The sequence below is a fragment of the Nerophis ophidion genome, linkage group LG03, assembly GCF_033978795.1.
Source record: "Nerophis ophidion isolate RoL-2023_Sa linkage group LG03, RoL_Noph_v1.0, whole genome shotgun sequence".
Lineage (NCBI taxonomy): Eukaryota > Metazoa > Chordata > Actinopteri > Syngnathiformes > Syngnathidae > Nerophis > Nerophis ophidion.
Window position 1 is genome coordinate 17897023 of NC_084613.1, and position 19703 is coordinate 17916725.

The 19703-nt window shown below is 37.3% G+C and overlaps 1 protein-coding gene across 4 annotated transcripts in view; it reads left to right on the top strand.

The window, feature by feature from the left end:
* The window catches only part of LOC133549241 (alpha-1,3-mannosyl-glycoprotein 4-beta-N-acetylglucosaminyltransferase C-like), a 54058-nt gene that overhangs the window by 14288 nt on the left and 20067 nt on the right, over positions 1–19703 (top strand). The window contains exon 4 of one of the 4 annotated variants that reach the window (XM_061894456.1): positions 15600–15648. The exons of the other annotated variants lie outside the window; for them this stretch is intronic. Within the exon in view, the coding sequence (XP_061750440.1) occupies positions 15600–15648 (49 nt within the window). The remainder of the gene's footprint in view (positions 1–15599; positions 15649–19703) is intronic. 4 annotated transcript variants of the gene reach the window in all.

Here is a 19703-nt window from a genome sequence, read left to right on the forward strand (position 1 = left end):
GGGGTAAACTGCCAAAAAACACGGTTGTTTCCCCAGACAGGCGTCCATGTGCCGTCTCAACAACCTGGAGCTGAACGCCCAGAAAACAGTGGAGATGATCATAGACTTCAGAAAAGTCACTGCCCCATCATCTCCCCTCACCCTGATTGACTTTCCCACCCCCAACTCCATTGGGGACTCCTTCCCTTTCTTGGGCACCACCATCACCCAGGACCTCAAGTGAGAGCCGACCGAGAAAAATTCCAAGTTTGTGAACCCGTTGTCAAACAATGGCAATAAAACGATTCTGATTCTGATTGATACCACAAGTTGTTCATCATTGGTCCATGTTGATACAAGTTGTTCTCATTGGTCCATGTTGATACAAATTGTTTCTCAATGATCCATGTTGATACTACAAGTTGTTTCTTATTGGTCCATGTTGACACCACAAGTTCATCATTGGTCCATATTGATACCACAGGTTGTTCATCATTGGTCCATATTGATACTACAAGTTGTTTCTTATTGGTCTATGTTGATACCACAAGTTGTTCATCATTGGTCCATGTTGATACCACAAGTTGTTCATCATTGGTCCATATTGATACCACAGGTTGTTCATCATTGGTCCATGTTGATACTACAAGTTGTTTCTTATTGGTCCTTGTTGATACCACAAGTTGTTCATCATTGGTCTATGTTGATACCACAAGTTGTTCATCATTGGTCCATGTTGATACAAATTGTTTCTCAATGATCCATGTTGATACTACAAGTTTTTTCTTATTGGTCCATGTTGATACCACAAGTTGTTCCTCATTGGTCCATGTTGATACCACAAGTTGTTCATCATTGGTCCATATTGATACCACAGGTTGTTCATGATTGGTCCATATTGATACCACAGGTTGTTCATCATTGGTCCATGTTGATACTACAAGTTGTTTCTTATTGGTCAATGTTGATACCACAAGTTGTTTCTTATTGGTCCATGTTGATACCACAAGTTGTTTCTTATTGGTCCATGTTGATACCACAAGTTGTTTCTTATTGGTCCATGTTGATACCACAAGTTTTTTCTTATTGGTCAATGTTGATACCACAAGTTGTTCATCATTGGTCCATGTTGATACCACAAGTTGTTTCTTATTGGTCCATGTTGAAACCACAAGTTGTTCATTATTGGTCCATGTTGATATCACAAATTGTTAATCATTGGTCCATATTGATACCACAGGTTGTTTATCATTGGTCCATGTTGATACCACATGTTGTTTCTTATTGGTCCATGTTGATACCACAAGTTGTTTCTCATTGATCCATATTGATACCACAAGTTGTTTCGTATTGGTCCATGTTGAAACCACAAATTGTTCATCATTGGTCCATGTTGATAAAACAAGTTGTTTCTCATTGGTCCATGTTGATACCACAAGTTGTTTCTTATTGGTCCATGTTGATACCACAAGTTGTTTCTCATTGATCCATATTGATACCACAAGTTGTTTCGTATTGGTCCATGTTGATACCACAAATTGTTTCTTATTGGTCCATGTTGATACCACAAATTGTTCATCATTGGTCCATATTGATACCACAAGTTGTTTCTTATTTTTCCATGTTGATACCACAAGTTGTTTCTCATTGATCCATATTGATACCACAAGTTGTTTCGTATTGGTCCATATTGATACCACAGGTTGTTCATCATTGGTCCATGTTGATAAAACAAGTTGTTTCTTATTGGTCCATGTTGATACCACAAGTTGTTTCTTATTTGTCCATGTTGATACCACAAGTTGTTTCTTATTGGTCCATGTTGATACCACAAGTTGTTTCTTATTGGTCCATGTTGATACCACAAGTTGTTTCTTATTGGTCCATATTGATACCACAAGTTGTTTCTTATTGGTCCATGTTGATACCACAAGTTGTTTCTTATTGGTCCATGTTGATACCACAAGTTGTTTCTTATTGGTCCATGTTGATACCACAAGTTGTTCATTATTGGTCCATGTTGATACCACAAGTTGTTTCTTATTGGTCCATGTTGATACCACAAGTTGTTTCTTATTGGTCCATGTTGATACCACAGGTTGTTCATTATTGGTCCATGTTGATACCACAAGTTGTTTCTTATTGGCCCATGTTGATACCACAAGTTGTTTCTTATTGGTCCATGTTGATACCACAAGTTGTTTCTTATTGGTCCATGTTGATACCACAAGTTGTTTCTTATTGGTCCATGTTGATACCACAGGTTGTTCATCATTGGTCCATGTTGATAAAACAAGTTGTTTCTCATTGGTCCATGTTGATACCACAAGTTGTTTCTTATTTTTCCATGTTGATACCACAAGTTGTTTCTTATTGGTCCATGTTGATACCACAAATTGTTCATCATTGGTCCATATTGATACCACAGGTTGTTCATCATTGGTCCATGTTGATAAAACAAGTTGTTTCTCATTGGTCCATGTTGATACCACAAGTTGTTTCTTATTGGTCCATGTTGATACCACAAGTTGTTTCTCATTGATCCATATTGATACCACAAGTTGTTTCGTATTGGTCCATGATGATACCACAAATTGTTTCTTATTGGTCCATATTGATAAAACAAGTTGTTTCTTATTGGTCCATGTTGATACCACAAGTTGTTTCTTATTGGTCCATGTTGATACCACAAATTGTTCATCATTGGTCCATATTGATACCACAAGTTGTTTCTTATTTTTCCATGTTGATACCACAAGTTGTTTCTCATTGATCCATATTGATACCACAAGTTGTTTCGTATTGGTCCATATTGATACCACAGGTTGTTCATCATTGGTCCATGTTGATAAAACAAGTTGTTTCTTATTGGTCCATGTTGATACCACAAGTTGTTTCTTATTTGTCCATGTTGATACCACAAGTTGTTTCTTATTGGTCCATGTTGATACCACAAGTTGTTTCTTATTGGTCCATGTTGATACCACAAGTTGTTTCTTATTGGTCCATATTGATACCACAAGTTGTTTCTTATTGGTCCATGTTGATACCACAAGTTGTTTCTTATTGGTCCATGTTGATACCACAAGTTGTTCATTATTGGTCCATGTTGATACCACAAGTTGTTTCTTATTGGTCCATGTTGATACCACAAGTTGTTTCTTATTGGTCCATGTTGATACCACAGGTTGTTCATTATTGGTCCATGTTGATACCACAAGTTGTTTCTTATTGGCCCATGTTGATACCACAAGTTGTTTCTTATTGGTCCATGTTGATACCACAAGTTGTTTCTTATTGGTCCATGTTGATACCACAAGTTGTTTCTTATTGGTCCATGTTGATACCACAGGTTGTTCATCATTGGTCCATGTTGATAAAACAAGTTGTTTCTCATTGGTCCATGTTGATACCACAAGTTGTTTCTTATTTTTCCATGTTGATACCACAAGTTGTTTCTTATTGGTCCATGTTGATACCACAAATTGTTCATCATTGGTCCATATTGATACCACAGGTTGTTCATCATTGGTCCATGTTGATAAAACAAGTTGTTTCTCATTGGTCCATGTTGATACCACAAGTTGTTTCTTATTTTTCCATGTTGATACCACAAGTTGTTTCTTATTGGTCCATGTTGATACCACAAGTTGTTTCTCATTGATCCATATTGATACCACAAGTTGTTTCGTATTGGTCCATGATGATACCACAAATTGTTTCTTATTGGTCCATATTGATAAAACAAGTTGTTTCTTATTGGTCCATGCTGATACCACAAATTGTTCATCATTGGTCCATATTGATACCACAAGTTGTTTCTTATTTTTCCATGTTGATACCACAAGTTGTTTCTTATTGGTCCATGTTGATACCACAAGTTGTTTCTCATTGATCCATATTGATACCACAAGTTGTTTCGTATTGGTCCATATTGATACCACAGGTTGTTCATCATTGGTCCATGTTGATAAAACAAGTTGTTTCTTATTGGTCCATGTTGATACCACAAGTTGTTTCTTATTTGTCCATGTTGATACCACAAGTTGTTTCTTATTGGTCCATGTTGATACCACAAGTTGTTTCTTATTGGTCCATGTTGATACCACAAGTTGTTTCTTATTGGTCCATATTGATACCACAAGTTGTTTCTTATTGGTCCATGTTGATACCACAAGTTGTTTCTTATTGGTCCATGTTGATACCACAAGTTGTTTCTTATTGGTCCATGTTGATACCACAAGTTGTTCATTATTGGTCCATGTTGATACCACAAATTGTTTCTTATTGGTCCATGTTGATACCACAAGTTGTTTCTTATTGGTCCATGTTGATACCACAGGTTGTTCATTATTGGTCCATGTTGATACCACAGGTTGTTCATTATTGGTCCATGTTGATACCACAAGTTGTTTCTTATTGGCCCATGTTGATACCACAAGTTGTTTCTTATTGGTCCATGTTGATACCACAAGTTGTTTCTTATTGGTCCATGTTGATACCACAGGTTGTTCATTATTGGTCCATGTTGATACCACAAGTTATTTCTTATTGGCCCATGTTGATACCACAAGTTGTTTCTTATTGGTCCATGTTGATACCACAAGTTGTTTCTTATTGGTCCATGTTGATACCACAAGTTGTTCATTATTGGTCCATGTTGATACCACAAATTGTTTCTTATTGGTCCATGTTGATACCACAAGTTGTTCATCATTGGTCCATGTTGATACCACAAGTTGTTCATCATTGGTCCATATTGATACCACAGGTTGTTCATCATTGGTCCATGTTGATACTACAAGTTGTTTCTTATTGGTCATTGTTGATACCACAAGTTGTTCATCATTGGTCTATGTTGATACCACAAGTTGTTCATCATTGGTCCATGTTGATACCACAAGTTGTTCATCATTGGTCTATGTTGATACCACAAGTTGTTCTCATTGGTCCATGTTGATACAAATTGTTTCTCAATGATCCATGTTGATACTACAAGTTTTTTCTTATTGGTCCATGTTGATACCACGAGTTGTTCCTCATTGGTCCATGTTGATACCACAAGTTGTTCATCATTGGTCCATATTGATACCACAGGTTGTTCATGATTGGTCCATATTGATACCACAGGTTGTTCATCATTGGTCCATGTTGATACTACAAGTTGTTTCTTATTGGTCCATGTTGATACCACAAGTTGTTTCTTATTGGTCCATGTTGATACCACAAGTTGTTTCTTATTGGTCCATGTTGATACCACAAGTTGTTTCTTATTGGTCCATGTTGATACCACAAGTTTTTTCTTATTGGTCAATGTTGATACCACAAGTTGTTCATCATTGGTCCATGTTGATACCACAAGTTGTTTCTTATTGGTCCATGTTGAAACCACAAGTTGTTCATTATTGGTCCATGTTGATATCACAAATTGTTAATCATTGGTCCATATTGATACCACAGGTTGTTTATCATTGGTCCATGTTGATAACACAAGTTGTTTATCATTGGTCCATGCTGATACCACATGTTGTTTCTTATTGGTCCATGTTGATACCACAAGTTGTTTCTCATTGATCCATATTGATACCACAAGTTGTTTCGTATTGGTCCATGTTGAAACCACAAATTGTTCATCATTGGTCCATATTGATACCACAGGTTGTTCATCATTGGTCCATGTTGATACCACAAATTGTTTCTTATTGGTCCATGTTGATACTACAAGTTGTTTCTTATTGGTCCATGTTGATACCACAAGTTGTTTCTTATTGGTCCATGTTGATACCACAGGTTGTTCATCATTGGTCCATATTGATACCACAAGTTGTTTCTTATTGGTCCATGTTGATACCACAAGTTGTTTCTTATTGGTCCATGTTGATACCACAAGTTGTTTCTCATTGATCCATATTGATACCACAAGTTGTTTCGTATTGGTCCATGTTGATACCACAAATTGTTCATCACTGGTCCATATTGATACCACAGGTTGTTCATCATTGGTCCATGTTGATAAAACAAGTTGTTTCTTATTGGTCCATGTTGATACCACAAGTTGTTTCTTATTGGTCCATATTGATACCACAAGTTGTTTCTTATTGGTCCATGTTGATACCACAAGTTGTTTCTTATTGGTCCATGTTGATACCACAAGTTGTTCATTATTGGTCCATGTTGATACCACAAATTGTTTCTTATTGGTCCATGTTGATACTACAAGTTGTTTCTTATTGGTCCATGTTGATACCACAAGTTGTTTCTTATTGGTCCATGTTGATACCACAGGTTGTTCATCATTGGTCCATTTTGATACCACAAGTTGTTTCTTATTGGTCCATGTTGATACCACAAGTTGTTTCTTATTGGTCCATGTTGATACCACAAGTTTTTTCTTATTGGTCAATGTTGATACCACAAGTTGTTCATCATTGGTCCATGTTGATACCACAGGTTGTTCATCATTGGTCCATGTTGATACCACAAGTTGTTTCTTATTGGTCCATGTTGATACCACAAGTTGTTTCTTATTGGTCCATGTTGATACCACAAGTTTTTTCTTATTGGTCAATGTTGATACCACAAGTTGTTCATCATTGGTCCATGTTGATACCACAAGTTTTTTCTTATTGGTCCATGTTGAAACCACAAGTTGTTCATTATTGGTCCATGTTGATATCACAAATTGTTAATCATTGGTCCATATTGATACCACAGGTTGTTTATCATTGGTCCATGTTGATAACACAAGTTGTTTCTCATTGGTCCATGTTGATACCACATGTTGTTTCTTATTGGTCCATGTTGATACCACAAGTTGTTTCTCATTGATCCATATTGATACCACAAGTTGTTTCGTATTGGTCCATGTTGAAACCACAAATTGTTCATCATTGGTCCATATTGATACCACAGGTTGTTCATCATTGGTCCATGTTGATACCACAAATTGTTTCTTATTGGTCCATGTTGATACTACAAGTTGTTTCTTATTGGTCCATGTTGATACCACAAGTTGTTTCTTATTGGTCCATGTTGATACCACAGGTTGTTCATCATTGGTCCATATTGATACCACAAGTTGTTTCTTATTGGTCCATGTTGATACCACAAGTTATTTCTTATTGGTCCATGTTGATACCACAAGTTGTTTCTCATTGATCCATATTGATACCACAAGTTGTTTCGTATTGGTCCATGTTGATACCACAAATTGTTCATCACTGGTCCATATTGATACCACAGGTTGTTCATCATTGGTCCATGTTGATACCACAAGTTGTTTCTTATTGGTCCATGTTGATACCACAAGTTGTTTCTTATTGGTCCATGTTGATACCACAGGTTTTTTCTTATTGGTCAATGTTGATACCACAAGTTGTTCATCATTGGTCCATGTTGATACCACAAGTTGTTTCTTATTGGTCCATGTTGAAACCACAAGTTGTTCATTATTGGTCCATGTTGATATCACAAATTGTTAATCATTGGTCCATATTGATACCACAGGTTGTTTATCATTGGTCCATGTTGATAACACAAGTTGTTTCTCATTGGTCCATGTTGATACCACATGTTGTTTCTTATTGGTCCATGTTGATACCACAAGTTGTTTCTCATTGATCCATATTGATACCACAAGTTGTTTCGTATTGGTCCATGTTGAAACCACAAATTGTTCATCATTGGTCCCTATTGATACCACAGGTTGTTCATCATTGGTCCATGTTGATACCACAAATTGTTTCTTATTGGTCCATGTTGATACTACAAGTTGTTTCTTATTGGTCCATGTTGATACCACAAGTTGTTTCTTATTGGTCCATGTTGATACCACAGGTTGTTCATCATTGGTCCATATTGATACCACAAGTTGTTTCTTATTGGTCCATGTTGATACCACAAGTTATTTCTTATTGGTCCATGTTGATACCACAAGTTGTTTCTCATTGATCCATATTGATACCACAAGTTGTTTCGTATTGGTCCATGTTGATACCACAAATTGTTCATCACTGGTCCATATTGATACGACAGGTTGTTCATCATTGGTCCATGTTGATAAAACAAGTTGTTTCTTATTGGTCCATGTTGATACCACAAGTTGTTTCTTATTGGTCCATATTGATACCACAAGTTGTTTCGTATTGGTCCATGTTGATACCACAAATTGTTCATCACTGGTCCATATTGATACCACAGGTTGTTCATCATTGGTCCATGTTGATAAAACAAGTTGTTTCTTATTGGTCCATGTTGATACCACAAGTTGTTTCTTATTGGTCCATATTGATACCACAAGTTGTTTCTTATTGGTCCATGTTGATACCACAAGTTGTTCATTATTGGTCCATGTTGATACTACAAGTTGTTTCTTATTGGTCCATGTTGATACCACAAGTTGTTTCTTATTGGTCCATGTTGATACCACAGGTTGTTCATCATTGGTCCATTTTGATACCACAAGTTGTTTCTTATTGGTCCATGTTGATACCACAAGTTTTTCATCATTGGTCCATGTTGATACCACAAGTTGTTTCTCATTGGTCCATATTGATACTCCAAGTTGTTTCTTATTGGTCCATGTTGATACCACAAGTTGTTTCTTATTGGTCCATGTTGATACCACAGGTTGTTCATCATTGGTCCATTTTGATAACACAAGTTGTTTTTCATTGGTCCATGTTAATACCACAAGTTGTTTCTTATTGGTCCATGTTGATACCACAAGTTGTTTCTTATTGGTCCATGTTGATACCACAAGTTGTTTCTTATTGGTCCATGTTGATACCACAAGTTGTTTCTTATTGGTCCATGTTGATACCACAAGTTGTTCATCATTGGTCCATGTTGATACCGCAAGTTGTTTTCTATTGGTCCATGTTAAAGTTAAAATGTTAATGTACCCATGATTGCCACACACACTAGGTGTGGTGAAATGTGTCCTCTGCATTTGACCCATCTCCTTGATCACCCCCTGGGAGGTGAGGGGAGCAGTGAGCAGCAGCGGTGGCCGCGCCCGGGAATCATTTTGGTGATCCAACCCCCAATTCCAACCCTTGATGCTGAGTGCCAAGCAGGGAGGTAATGGGTCCCGTTTTATAGTCTTTGGTATGAACTCACAACCTACCCATCTCGGGGCGTACACTCTAACCACTATGCCAGTGAGTAGGTACCATGAAAGCCCAAATCCAAACTGTTCTCGAGTTGCCAAACCGGGAATATTTCGCATTAGTAATGTTGCTAAAAATGTATCATTTGCACAGCTATGTTATTTTTCTTTATACAGAAATAATATTTTTCTAATTGATTTTTGTAATGTAATTATGTGCTACATAAACAGTTTCTTCTCTGCGCTGTTAATACCCATCTTGACTAACTGGGTTAATATAATTGTTTACAGTACAGTTGTCATTCACTTCAATTTCAGTGCATCTCAATCAAAAAGTAATATCTTTATTGTCAGGTTCAAACACAGATGACATCTATTAAACAAGACAAGAAGCAAAGAATTAAACAGAGACAGAATTCAATTTGGCTCAATTTGAGGAGAGATGTCTGGGCTGTACTCCTGTACAGTCTCCACTACGCTCTGGCGAAAGATTGTACGCCTTCTCTTTTATTTGGACTTTCCCTGATTACATGGCAACAGCTGTTTCTAAGGGACAGGGGTCGTAAACAGCCATCGCCTTTGATTACAACAGTTGAAAGAAGAGGTCGTAAAACAGTTCACAGAAAAGGTCGCCTGGAGGAAGTCTGGTCCTGCTTCCTCTCCGCTTTTGACAATATCTTTCTGTTGATTACAATACATGAAAGAAACAGAACACATTCATGTTACTTCCCATCCTACACAATGGAGTTTTACAAGCCTTCTGCCTGGTAGGATTAAAGACAGCTTTTGTCCTCTTGCCGGGAACTCATTGAAACACAAAGTTTTGTGATAGTTTAGATACAACTATTCTGAGAATTTTGTATACTTTCACCGGAAAATATATCGAGATTGGTACAGAATATCCAGATTAAGTAAAAATATATTGAAATATATTTTTTCGACCTTATCGCCCAGCCCTAGTCGGGGATAACGTCCCCCATTTTACCCGGCAGTGGATCCCTACAGTTCCGCTCTTGGGTCAGAATGTCGAGGCCGTCGATTCGTTACAACTTTTATTGATGTTTTCCACAAAGCCAACATTCACTACGCTACTAATGCTCCTGCACACAAACTGCTGCCGCTTTCTCGCCCACTCACTTCCACACGTCACTCACCCCACACACTGCCATTCTTAAAGGAGCGGGGTGAAAGCGCAGTTGTGGCGGTTTTCAGACGACTGACGATCTACACACAGGGGGGAATAATCAGTTAAATTTGTCATGTGCAAGTATCCCCTGGCAACACCATTATCATCATTTCATGGCCCAAGCAAAATACTTTTTATACTTTTATACTGAAATAAATACACATACAACTTATTAAATAAAACTATAGAAGAAAGTGAATGAGTGATTATAACTGGAGACACTTACACATGCTTAAACTTTGAACTTAATTAATTAAGTTATGACAACCTTTTTCCAAAACACAATATAAAATGTGAGCTATAACAGGATATTGCGTATATTTATTATCTTTTGTTTTTGAAACCATCCATCCATCCATTTTCTACCGCTTATTCCCTTTCGGGGTCGCGGGGGGCGCTGGTGCCTATCTCATCTCAAACCGTTACAAAAAAAATGGAACCCCAACAATTTACCGTGGGACCCCATTTTTATGACTGGATGGGGTCCCTGGGACCCCATTTTGAAAATTCCTCATGCCAACACTGCTATTAGTTGTTCTCACTGGTCCATGTTGATACCACAAGTTGTTTTTCATTTCTCATTCAAATTACCTTACATTAGTTGACCTTACTTTACATTACATTACCTTATTTTACATTACATTACTTTATCTTACCTTACCTGACATAATGATTTTACATTACATTACCTTATTTTACATTACATTACATTGCATTACTTCACATCACATTATTTTACATTACATTACATTACTTTGCATTACATTACATTATATTACTTTACATTGTATTATTTCACATTACATTACTGCACATTACATTATATTACTTTACATTATATTACTTCACATTACATTACTGCACATTACAATATTAATTCACATTACATTACTGCACATTACAATACTAATTCACATTATATTACAAGGTGTACATTGTTTTTTTTTGAAAAGGTAACTATTTGTTCTTCATTCTTCTTAATATTACTCAAATGTGTGTGCGTGTGTGTGTGTGTGTTTACGTGTGCATGCGTGCGTGTGTGTGTGTGTGTGTGTGTGTGTGTGCGTGTGTGTGTGTGCGTGCGTGCGTGCGTGCGTGCGTACGTGCGTGTGGTGGGGTTGTGTTATCCCATCAGTCGGATGTCACGTTGTAATCTTCTTATAACACGAGGAAGGAAAACAGCAGTAAAAAGCCGCTTTTGATTCGCATTTGGCAGTTCTAATCTTGTTCCCCCCAAATCCCCTCAGAGGAGATTTTTGTCAGCAATATTCAAATGTTGCTCTTCATACCCTGATGTATTACTTGTTTACGTCCATCTCTGTAAACCTCTCGTAGGTCCATGTCGTCATATCTACCCGTGCGGTAATGTCCGTATGAAAAACAACAATTTCGACAACTTCAACATTTAAGTGGAGGATATGTGTATTATGCAATCATCTTTGATGTGGCTTATTCAAGGATGAGGTCACAGATGTTGGAGGTAAAGTGTACAGTTTGCAACCCTCGGGACCTTTTCGCAGATTCTTCTATCATGTCGTCTCCAAAACCTGAGCGAGATTCTGTGCTTCACGGTCGCTACTGAGCGTGTCGCCATGGAGACCAGCATCTTCCCTCACATCCTCGTGCCACTTCCCGACGCTGAGCCCCCAAAGTAACACAAGTGTCGCTGCTCTTCACAACTTGACTTCATCCGGCGGCGTGGAACATGTCACACATGTTAGGGCGTGAAAAATGTTACACTTAACATGTAAAATGTTACGTGTGTACATAAAAAACGTGTCTAAAATGGTATACACGTGTAACGTGTTACACATTTTACAGCGTTTAACATTTTACATAAATAACATGTGTAAAATTGTTTACATGTGTAATATGTTATTCATAGATAACGTGTTTAAAATGGGATATGTGTGTAACATGTTACACATAGATAACATGCCTAAAATTTTATATTTGTGTAGCATGTTACAAATTTTAGAGCATGTAACATTTTACACATAGTAACATGTGTTAAATGGTATATGTGTGTTACATGTTACACAAAGATAACATGTGTAAAATGGTATACACGTGTAACATGTTGCACATTTTAGAGTGTGTAACATTTTACACATTAATAATGTGTGTAAAATGGAATACATTTGTAACATGTTACACAAAAATAACGTGTGTAAAATGGGATATGTGTGTAACATGTTACACATAGATAACACATGAAAAATGTTTTTTGTGTGTAACATGTTACACATAGATAACATGCGTAAAATGGTATATGTGTGTAGCATGTTTTACATTTTAGAGCGTGTAACATTTTACACATATGTGTGTAACATGTTAAACTTAGATAACACGTGTGAAATGGTAAACACGTGTAACATGTTACACATTTTACAGCGTGTAACATTTTACATAAATAACGTGTGTACAATTGTATACATGTGTAACATGTTATTCATAAATAACAATGTATAAAATGGAATATGTGTGTAACATGTTACACATAGATATCATGCGTAAAATTGTATATTTCTGTAACTTGTTACACATTTTAGAATGTGTAATATTTTACACATACATAACGTGTAAATGGTATGTGTGTGTAACATGTTACACATAGATAACGTGTGAAATGGTATACATGTGTAACATGCTACACATTTTACAGCATGTAACATTTTATACATAAATAACGTGTGTAAAATGGTATATATGTGTAACATGTTACACATGTTACACATATATACCATTTTACACATAAATAACATGTGTAAAATGGTTTATGTGAAACATATTAGACATAAATAACATGTAAAATGGTATATATGTAACATGTTACACATGCCACATGTAATGTGTTACACATGAATAACGTGTAAAATGGTATACATGTGTAACATGTTGCACATTAATGACATGTGTAAAATGGTATATATGTTATGCATATATAACATGTAAAATGGTGTATATGTAACATGTTGCACATGTTAGCATGTGTTACATGTAACACACACATAACATGTACAATGGTATGTATGTATAACATGGATGACATGTTACAGATATATAACGTGTAATATGTTACCACTGCGGCCCACACACACACAGAGCACCTCTAATAAAAGGCATTAAACTCAATTTGGAAAATCTAAAACATGTTAGAAATAAATAGGAATGTGGTTTTAAACACATATATGTAACCTGATAACAAAACAGGACAAAAAAAAAAAGAAAACATTTTTTTTACTGGGTTGTCTGTAAGACCCCCACCCTCCCCATGAATGATTCGTGTGTGTGTGTGTGTGTGTGTGTGTGTGTGTGTGTGTGTGTGTGTGTGTGTGTGTGTAATATTAAGTAAACAGATAGGGCCCAGCCTCTTGCTGTGTGGACAGACTTTTAAAGCAACTGTAAGTGATTACTTATTCATCAAAGTGGTGGGGGCCGGTTACTCTCATCTCCATGTTGCACCAGCGGAAACAGGGGTGTGTAAAAGGGGCAGGGGGGAGCGATGCACACCTGATTAAAAATGCATGGGGGCTTCTCCTCACAAGACAGGCACCAAAAAGCCAAGTGAGAGCACTCTGCTGTACATGCTTGCAGCTCCTGCTCATTACAACTCAAAGCTGACTGGCTGAAAGACTATCGGATTATTTCTAACCAATCGGAAGTCTGAAGAAAGCAATTTGTAGATACGCTATGTTGCCAAAAGTATTTGGCCACCCCCGTCCAAATGATCATAGTCAGGTGTCCTAATCACTTGGCCCGGCCACAGGTGTATACAATCAAGCAAGTAGGCATGGGGAGTGTTTCTACAAAGATTTGTGAAAGAATGGGCCGCTTTCAGTGATTTCCAGCGTGTAACTGTCATAGGAGGCCACTTGTGCAACAAATCCAGTCGTGAAATTTCCTCGCTCCTGAATTTTCCAAAGTCAACTGATGGCTTTATTATAAGAAAATGGAAGAGTTTGGGAACAACAGCAACTCAGCCACCAAGTGGTAGGCCAGGTAAACTGACAGAGAGGGGTCAGCCGATGCTGAGGGTGGCAGCATCATGCATGGTGGTGGCAGCATCATGCACAGGGAGTGGCAGCATCATGCATGGTGGTGGCAGCATCATGCAATGTGGTGGCAGAATCATGCACGGTGGTGGCAGCATCATGCACGGTGGTGGCAGAATCATGCACAATGGTGGCATCATCATGCATGGTGGTGGCAGAATCATGCACAATGGTGGCATCATCATGCATGGTGGTGGCAGCATCATGCACGGGAGTGGCAGCATCATGCATGGTGGTGGCAGCATCATGCAATGTGGTGGCAGAATCATACATGGTAAAATGGCCACTGCCCACTCAGCTCATACACGTCTTTAAATCTCTGGATTGATGAAGTAATGTGCTGATCATAGTTACTGGGGACCCTGGGGAAAAAGAGTTAATATGGTTCATGGGGACCACATTTAAATAACTCTGCATAGTTCACACACATTTGTTCGTGACTACTGAGGACCATTAAAAATGAAAATAAAATTCAAATGAAATATGACATGATCCTGAGAATACTGAACTACAGCCGTCCTCTTAAAGCAGGGATGTCCAAACTTTTTCCACTGAGGGCCGCGCACGGCAAAAAATAATGCATGCGGGGGCAATTTTGATATTTTTCATTTTCAAACTATAACATATATGGATTTTTATTTATTTATATATTTTTTACCTTTAAGGCTGCCGGGGACCATAACGGGTCTAATGTTAAAAACAAGTCAAACTATTTTTTTTAAATTATTATTTAAAGGCCTACCGAAACCCACTACTACCCACCACGCAGTCTGATAGTTTATATATCAATGAGGAAATATTAACATTGCAACACATGCCAATATGGCCTTTTTAGTTTACTAAATTACAATTTTAAATTTCCCGGGAGTTTCGTCTTCGAAACGTCGTGTAATGATGACGTGTACGCAAGACGTCACAGGTTTTTAGGAAGTATGAGCGCTGCACACACACACAGCTAAAAGTCGTCTGCTTTAACAGCATAATTATACAGTTTTTTGGACATCTGTGTCGCTGAATCTTTTGCAATTTGTTCAATTAATATTGGAGAAGTCATAGCAAAAAGATGGAGTTGGGAAGCTTTAGCCTTTAGCCACACAAACACACGGTGATTCCTTGTTTAAAATTCCTGGAGGTGAAACTTTCCTATGGATCAGAGCGCGGTCAAACGAACATGGATCCCGACCACATGTCAACCGGCAGGTTTCGGTGAGAAAATTGTGGTTAAAAGTCAGTTCTTACTGGAGAAAAGCTGAGCTTGTGCCTTCCATAGGTGCTGTCGACTCCCCCGACACCCGTGGAGACACCCTTCCGACTATCAGGTAATATTAAACTCACTAAAACACTAGCAACACAATAGAAAGATAAGGGATCTCCCAGAATTAACCTAGTAAATGTGTCTAAAAACATCGGAATCCGTCCCAATGCAATCACTTTTTTTTTTTTTTTTTACTTTCTAGTCCGTCGCTATCAATATCCTCAAACACGAATGTTTCATCCTCGCTCAAATTGATGGGGAAATTGTCGTTTTCTCGGTCCGAATAGCACTTTTTGTTGGAGGCTCCCATTAAAACAATGTGAATATGTGAGGAGCTATCAAATATGTGACGTCATCGTCTGCGACTTCCGGTAGAGGCAGGGCTTTTCTCTTAGCACCGAAAGTTGCGAACTTTATCGTCGATGTTCCTTACTAAATCCTTTCAGCAAAAATATGGCAATATCGGGAAATGATCAAGTATGACACATAGAATGGACCTGCTATCCCCGTTTAAATAAGAACATCTCATTTCAGTAGGCCTTTAATGCTTATAGTAAATATCTACAGTATATCACCTGCAGGTTGATATAAAATTTTAAAAAGTAAAAGGTTTTATGCCTTTTCTGTCAAAGACAACTTTGTTTTTTACAATAACACTGAAATATGTAGTATTTCCCCCACTGCCCAAAACATTCAGAAAGCAATGTTTGATGTGAAGTATTTAGAGCATTAAAAAGATCAATATTGCAGGACAACATTGATTATAATTATTATTTTTTATTAATCACAGTGAAAATATAAATAAAATCCAGATAAATATATTTAGGATCCAAAAGGTGCCCCACTCATAAAGTGATACATTTTTATTAGTTTTTTTTTTAAATTTTAACACTTAAGTTACAAAATCAACTTCAGATATATCTGTCGATTTTGTGTTTGAACTATTATTTTGTCTGCATTTTTTGCTCTTTTGTCAAAGAAAATGTTTATGTTTTTGTATGGCAACCACACAAAATATGCAATATTTTCAAGGTTACAACATTTTTAAGTGAAATATTTGTAGCCTTGAATAGGTCAATAATTCATTACAACAATGATTTTTTTGTTGTTGTTTGTTTGTTTTTTGAGCATTGGCAAAAAAAGAAAACTAAAGATAGAGGGAAAAAACAAGATTGCAACTTGTTCTAGTTAGATTTCACCTCATTCCACTTTTTTTAATGTTTTTTTTTTTTTTTTGCAGTAGCATTTCCAGAATGTGTGGCGGGCCGGTAAACAATTCCCTGCGGGCCACAAATGGCCCCCGGGCCCCACTTTGGACACCCCTGTCTTAGAGGAAGTTTCACAAGGTGGAAGTGATTAACTATACACGGAAGAAGTGTGAGCAGAGCAGCGAGTGCAGTACCAGCTACGGCCCGACGAGGGGGCTGCTGTGCAAATGTCTCACACTCAAACTAACCAGTCAACATGTTTTGTGGGCCAAAACTTAAAAAAAAAAAAAATCACATAGGCATCTTCAGGATGGATCGGACTATCATTTAAAAAAGGTTTCCCTTTAGGGGACCTGTTTTTTTTGTCCCCATACCATCAGAGGTCCCCTAAAGGTGACTGTGTAAACAGAGCGATGTCCCCATTAAGTAAGCATTGCCAGAAAACACACACACACACACGTTATAATGGAAAATGTCCTAACATTAGCATGCTAACCTGTTTTGCCAATTTGTATACCTCCTAGTCATATAAGTTGGTACTTGACGCATGCTAACTGTTAGCATGCTACTTTTTATTTATTTAGTTTTACCTAATTTTGCATGTGTACTCCTTAGAGTCATATAACTTGATATTTGGCACGTGCTAACGTTAGCGTGCTAACCATCTTTTTTTTTGTGTGTGTGTGTTGCTAATTTTGCCGCCATTCACCTTTTTAAAGCAGGGCTGTTCCGCTACATGATGAAGAGGGCCGCAGTTTCAAGAGCCCAAGCGCTCGGGGGGCCGGAAATGGAAATGTGGATGTTTCGTCAGAAAGTGCCCCCGCAGGTTATATTCTAAAACTTTTGGAGTTTGTGAAAAAAAATTTGGGGAGGATCCAAAACAATTTTTTAGTTTGTGAAACCTTTTTTATAGTGAGTGAAATAATTTAGTGTTTTTTAAAACTTTTTGAGTGTGTGAAACTTTTTTTTTCAGTTTGTGAAACTTTTGTAGTCTAAAACAATTTCGAGTTTGCGAAACATGTTTTTTTTTGAGTTTCCAAAACTATTTTTTTGTTTGCGAAACTTTTTTTTTTTTTTTTTTAGTTAGTAAAACAATTTGGTATTTTTAAAACTTTTGGAGTTTGTGAAAAAAAATGTTTTGAGTTTCCAAAACAATTTTGTTGTTTGTGATACCTTTTTTTTAGATAGTGAAATAATTTAGTGTTTTTTAAAACTTTTTGAGTTTGTGAGACTTTTTTTTTCAGTTTGTGAAACTTTTGTAGTGTAAAACAATTTCGAGTTTGCGAAACATGTTTTTTTTTTTTAGTTTCCAAAACTATTTTTTTGTTTGCGAAATTTTTTTTTTTTTTTAGTTAGTGAAACAATTTTGCATTTTTAAAACTTTTTGAGTTTGTCAAACTTTTTTTTTCACTTTGTAAAACAAATTTTGAGTTTGTGAAACTTTTTTTTGTGTGTGAAAAAAAATTTTGTTTGTGAAACATTTTTTTCATTTTGTGACACTATTTTCAGTTTGTAAAACATTTTTTCTCAGTTTCTAAAACAATTTTTGCTGTTTGTGAAACCGTTTTTTGAGTCAGTGAAACTATTTTCTAAGTCTGTGAAACAATTTCGAGTTCGAAAAAATTTTTTAGTTTATGAAACAAAAATGCGTGCGTAATGATGCCAAGTAGCAGATTGTTTTTCATCCATAGTTGAAGTTTTGTCACTTCTGGGAGCAGAAATGTGATACAAATACACATGACGTAAAGTAGTACGAAAGTTATAGGTATTATCCACTACGTTTCCGGATAAAGGATACATTACTGCATGCATCACGTTTAAAAAAATCCTTAATTAGATGAGATTTACATTTTTAGTCTTTTTCTTTCTTTCATATATCATTTTGAAGCGACCAACCCCAGTGCGTAGGCGATTCAGCGAGGTCCATCTGGATGTATTGGTGCATGTGGGTGGGCCCAACGGTCTCCCAGGTCTGTTTCCAGGATGCAGCCAGTCAGGCATCTCTGGACAAGTCCTCAGGAATAGACTGTAGCATCTCTTGTGCCGCCTTGTTGTAGGAATGGCAGGACTTGAGCCTGCATGGTGGTGCAGGTGTTGCTGTGGTTTTGTGCAGGATGTGTCAGTCATATTTCTGGGCTTTTAATAATGATAGTAGTAATAATAATAGATTGTATTTGTAAAAAGCACTTAACATTTAGCAAACAACCTCAAAGTGCTACAGTGTAAAAATAATACTAATAAAAAGATGGTAAAAATAAAAAAATAAAAACTAGAACATCCTAATAGCTAGAACTAGTATGCATATATCTATAAAAACGCTTTTTTTTTTAAAAAGAAAGGTTTTTACAGTAAGCCCTTTTTAAAATCATCAACCGTCTGTGGTGCCCTCAGGTGGTCAGGGAGAACGTACCACAGACTGGGAGCGGCGGAGCAGAAAGCCCGGTCTCCCTTAGTTCGTAGCTTTGTCCTTGGAGGTTGGAGGAGGTTAGCCTGTTTGGAGCGGAGGTGTCGTGTGGAGGATTTGGGGGAGAGTAGTTCTTTGAGATAGAGGGGGGTATTTCCATGAAGGCACTGGTGGGTTTGTAGGGAGACTTTGTATTAAATCCCGAGTGGAACAGGAAGCCAGTGAAGGGATTTGAGAGTTGGTGTGATATGGTCGGATTTCCGCGCTCTCTTCAGTTAAAATTAAAGTTAAAGTACCAATGATTGTCTGGACACTCTTGGTGTGGCGAAATTATTCCCTGCATTTTACCCATCACCCTTGATCATGCCCAAGGATGTGAGGGGAGCAGTGGGCAGCAGCGGTGCCGCGCCCAGGAATCATTTTTGGTGATTTAACCCCCAATTCCAACCCGTTATGCTGAGTGCCAAGCAGTAAAAGGAATGAGTCCCATTTTTATAGTCTTTGGTA